This window comes from Kryptolebias marmoratus, linkage group LG5 (assembly GCF_001649575.2).
Source record: "Kryptolebias marmoratus isolate JLee-2015 linkage group LG5, ASM164957v2, whole genome shotgun sequence".
NCBI classification, from domain to species: domain Eukaryota; kingdom Metazoa; phylum Chordata; class Actinopteri; order Cyprinodontiformes; family Rivulidae; genus Kryptolebias; species Kryptolebias marmoratus.
In genome coordinates this window covers 23,042,068-23,046,252 of record NC_051434.1, presented here as the reverse complement: position 1 = coordinate 23,046,252, position 4,185 = coordinate 23,042,068, and the positions used below count along the sequence as shown (strand labels likewise).

Below are 4,185 nucleotides of genomic sequence, written 5' to 3'. Positions count from 1 at the left end.
AGGAATACTGACTTCTGACAAATAACCGCTGTGAAATTTCTGAGATTGAAGTTTGTCTTCATCCTGCTGAGACTAGCCATTAGCTCATTAATCTGGTCCAAATTAACCTATTTTTCCAAACTGAGGTAGTTTAAGGAGTTATTTACAACAAGTAAAATAATGATCAAAGTTCAACAAAGTTCTCCTTCAAAAGATATGAACAGTAGATTTAAGACTTTAAAGTTGCTATAAAGACAATCTAATTTTACAAATACCAAACTGAAAACAAAACAGAAAAATAAAGCAAGAAAACAAAGAGAAATGGTTAGAAATTACAACATTTTTCAGTCTCAACTTTGTTATTGCACTCAGTTCCACCTAGATCTAAACCTTGTCCTAAACAGGCACTCTGACTCTGCAGCAGCAAAGCTTTTAGCCTTTATATTTGAACTTCAGTGAAAGAACAGAGCTGGGGAATAATCACCCACCCAGCTGTCTGTGTGGGGGTTCTGACAGTAATAAGGTCACTGTTGGAATGCTGCGTGTCGTCGTGGTGAGGAAGGTGGAAAAGGGGGGAGGCAGGTGGAGTCTGAGTGTCTTGTGTAACAACAGCCAAGTCCACGGTGGTGGGAGGGGCGAGCAGGATATAAGTCGTTGCTCCTGGCTGACATGAACACAAAGCACCTGTTGCTGCTCTCCAGCCTTGAAAACAAGAGCACCTTACTGACTGCTGCTGCTCAGCCGGACCAACAAAGGACAACAATGTACAAGATACTCTCTTTGTTCATCATCTGCATGGTCCTGCAAGATGGTAAGTTTCTTTAAAGTGCATTTTGTTAATAAAATCTTTCAGATTTAGTCTAGTTTGCTAAAGTTTGGATTTTGAGCAAAGGTTTTTGATTCATTGGCAAAACATTTTTATTGAGTAAAGACTAAAGATGCAGCTGCATTATAAGATTTTGCATCTTTTGATTGGTAACCAACTTTCAGAGCTGGGATGAATTCACAATATTGTTATTATTTTTGGTTAAATGGGGGGTTTGAATTCCGTATGATAGTCACCCTCCGTACAATCACACAACAAATCTCCATTATGTTTTCTAGGCTGTGGACTCCCATTATCAGACCACACAAAGGCGCCCATTCAGGCACCACATCCAAACCACATCAGGACCAAACGCTGCTCCTGTAACAGCTGGGACGATAAAGAATGTATTTACTTCTGCCACCTAGACATCATCTGGGTCAACACTCCAAGGTGAGGCTTCCAGAATATTGAAGACCCTGAAGGGAATCACTTTAGGTATCATTTCTGCTCTTTGAGGCCTTCAGCACATCTAAAAATGGTATTTTTTCTTTGACAGTAAACTCCTCCCTTATGGCCTGGGAAGTGCCATGTCTCGCCGCCGCCGCTCAGCCAAGCGATGTAAATGCCACAACCCTGCAGATAAAACCTGCCACGGCTTCTGCCAAAAAAGGTGAGAACTGTCTCTGTCTCATTGTGACTTCATCTATCTGCCTCCCATTACATGAAAGTCCCGTCATTTACCCTCCTATGGGCATAAGATTGTATCAAAATATCTCCTGTCTCCTTTCGGTTACCATGATACATCTGAAAGGTATGTTGACCAGGAGGATGAGTCAGAGGAGGTGAAATGATTGAAGTGTGTGATAGTGACTCTGCAGGATGAGGGTAGCCCTGGTAGAGAAGTAGCACACCTGCATTTTTCAGGGAGGACTTGAAAGAAATGGCAATGGTTTATTAGAAGTGCTGCTATTTTTGGAACATTTACATTTCCGCTTTGGCTCAAGGGAGTATTTGTTGCGTCTTTGGGTTATTGTGGTCATGAAGCCGCCTCTGTGGATTAGTCTCCATTTGTTAATGTTATCCTTGAAGGTGTTTTGTAGAACTCATAATGACTTTTTACCCAGAAGGCATCTTGAAATGTTTTTGTTTGGATTTTCTTGGAAACTGTTTGATTGGTCCTAAACTATTGTCCTAAGGGGGGAAAGTCTGGTAAAAGGGTTATTCTGTAAAACTGTAAAGCCCACTTCATACTGGATGACAACCCTGATATGCTTTCCTTTATGACCTATTAGAACAAGGTTGGATGACACTAAATTTGGAAAAACTTCAATGTGAAGGCAATTGTGGTGCTTCTATGACCAAATAGGTTTTTCCTGATATTTTTCACATTCCTGAAAGGCTCTCCTGCATCTTATATGCCTCCTCCAACCCTCTCAGACTGTATCAGAAGAAGCTACAGTTATCACGTCTGAGCTAAATTGTTTCCATGACCTTGTCATAATTATGGTTGAAGCCTAGACATGAGGTCAACTGACTTATTATAATAGTGCTTGAAATGATCTAGAACCAAGCCATGCTGGTGTGGCCCACATCATGAATACATCACCACCACGTTTCACCCAGGATGCAAATACACCACCATGACTTTGCTACTGACATTTCATGCATACTCAAAACCCTCCATAACCTCTCCCAACCTATCACACACAAAGAGAAGCTCACTGGGTTCTTCATGTATAATGAGTGTATATGTACCTGAAGACCTGGTCAAGATGTTTTACAGTGTTATGGGAACCCACCGTTCTGAGTGCGTGGAGGTTTTCCACTCGTGGTTTAATGGTGGTGTTGTTTCTTTCCACAGTTCAGAGGACAGCAGGACGGATGATTCAAGTCCACCTGTGAATTCTATAAACAGAAACAAACTGTTGAAATCATTAAGGTAAATGAGTAAAAAACATTATCATCTATAGTTAGAGGATTTTAATGATTAATTCTGGAACAACAAACATCTCAAACCTGTTTGTTTTTTGTTGCTGTTGTTATTGTTCCTTTAGATCTGTTGCTCAGTCCAACATGTTGATCACATCAAAAAGGAGTTCTTCTAGAGTCAAAAAGCTGAAGAACAAAACAAGAAGGTAAAAGAACAAAGAAGTTCAATATTCCTGGATGGGACCTCTGGCTGCTTTCCATTCTGGGGTTTCAAAGGACCGCCGACCCTGAAGAGGCAGAGGTGAAAACATGGAAGGACAAAGAAGAACGATGGCATCTTCTCACTGATGAAGGGTGGGCTGAAGTGCAGCTGAGCAATATTAGGTTTAACTTCAGCCCACAGGCCAAAGAAGGATGCTTCAAAGACAGACTTAGAAATGTCTTCAGGACCTAAAGTTTGAACATTATAACTGAACTTAATGGACAAAGTACCAATGTGTGTTGTCATATTTTTATTTTAACAGCCTCACAAATCCTAGAGTCACGTAAATATAGTTGAGAATAGTTTGTCTACATTTACTTATTGTAGACCTTTAGTTTGCTTTAGGTTCCTCTGTATCAGAGCTGGAATATGTTGTTCTGCTTAATGTTTAAGACAATGTTTGTAATTATCAGGCAGTAAACTTGAAAATGGCAGCTTGTTCCCTCCAGGCACACACCGTCACAGTAAAATGAATGTCATTTGTTTTAGATTTATGAACTAAACAGTTAGCTTACCTCCAATGAGACACACACAGTCCACCTTCTGTCTGCTTAACAACAGTAGGTCTATTGTGATGGCTCAAGAGTTTATTGCCTATTTAATGTTTTGACTGAAGATAAGCCAGAAGGTTTCAATGATGGTGCAGCTTGCCAAAAAATGCAGCCGTTGTTTTTCCTCACAGTCGAATGTCCATTTAATTCCTCTGTAATTAGTCAGAGAGAAACTTTGACTCCTGTCGCATGCTATGCAACTCCTAAGCCCTTAAAGCTGTGACCTGCACGATTTCCTTTCTTGGCAGAGAATTAGTTTACTGTTAACATCAAGTGACTGTATGTTTCATATGTTAAAGTGCTGCAGATCATGTTCAGTTTACAAACCTTTACGTTTACTGTTAATGCTACAACAATGAATGTAAGCAGAAGAATTTGTTTATTCTTTAACTTATTTACAGATGTATTTATATTTCTATAACTGATGCCCTGGTTTTTGTATTCAAAATAAAAGAGCTTGAAAGCCTTTCCCAATGTGATGATTTTGATTATTGTCCAGGTTACTCAATCAATCAAAATCAATCAAATTTTATTTGTATAGCACATTTCAGCAGCAAGGCATTTCAAGGTGCTTTACATAATTAAAAAACAAAATAAAAACAGCATGTGACAATGAATAAACAGTAAGAAAGAGACAAACATCAAAAACCCGCACT

At 39.5% G+C, this 4,185-nt stretch overlaps 1 protein-coding gene across 1 annotated transcript; it reads left to right on the top strand.

The window, feature by feature from the left end:
* Window positions 1–663: 663 nt before the first annotated feature.
* edn2 (endothelin 2) lies at window positions 664–3,977 on the top strand. Its single transcript, XM_017438142.2, has 5 exons — window positions 664–790; window positions 1,084–1,237; window positions 1,344–1,457; window positions 2,649–2,726; window positions 2,842–3,977. The coding sequence occupies exons 1-5, from the start codon at window positions 742–744 to the stop codon at window positions 2,924–2,926; spliced, it is 480 nt and encodes a 159-aa protein (XP_017293631.1). The 5' UTR covers window positions 664–741; the 3' UTR covers window positions 2,927–3,977.
* Window positions 3,978–4,185: the final 208 nt, after the last annotated feature.

Bases quoted from the DNA above. Each gene is read 5' to 3' on its own strand.
- edn2 (XM_017438142.2), top strand. From the start codon at position 742: ATGTACAAGATACTCTCTTTGTTCATCATCTGCATGGTCCTGCAAGAT. The intron at 791-1,083 runs GTAAGTTTCTTT...TATGTTTTCTAG, and splicing joins CTGCATGGTCCTGCAAGATG to GCTGTGGACTCCCATTATCA. The intron at 2,727-2,841 runs GTAAATGAGTAA...TTGTTCCTTTAG, and splicing joins AAACTGTTGAAATCATTAAG to ATCTGTTGCTCAGTCCAACA.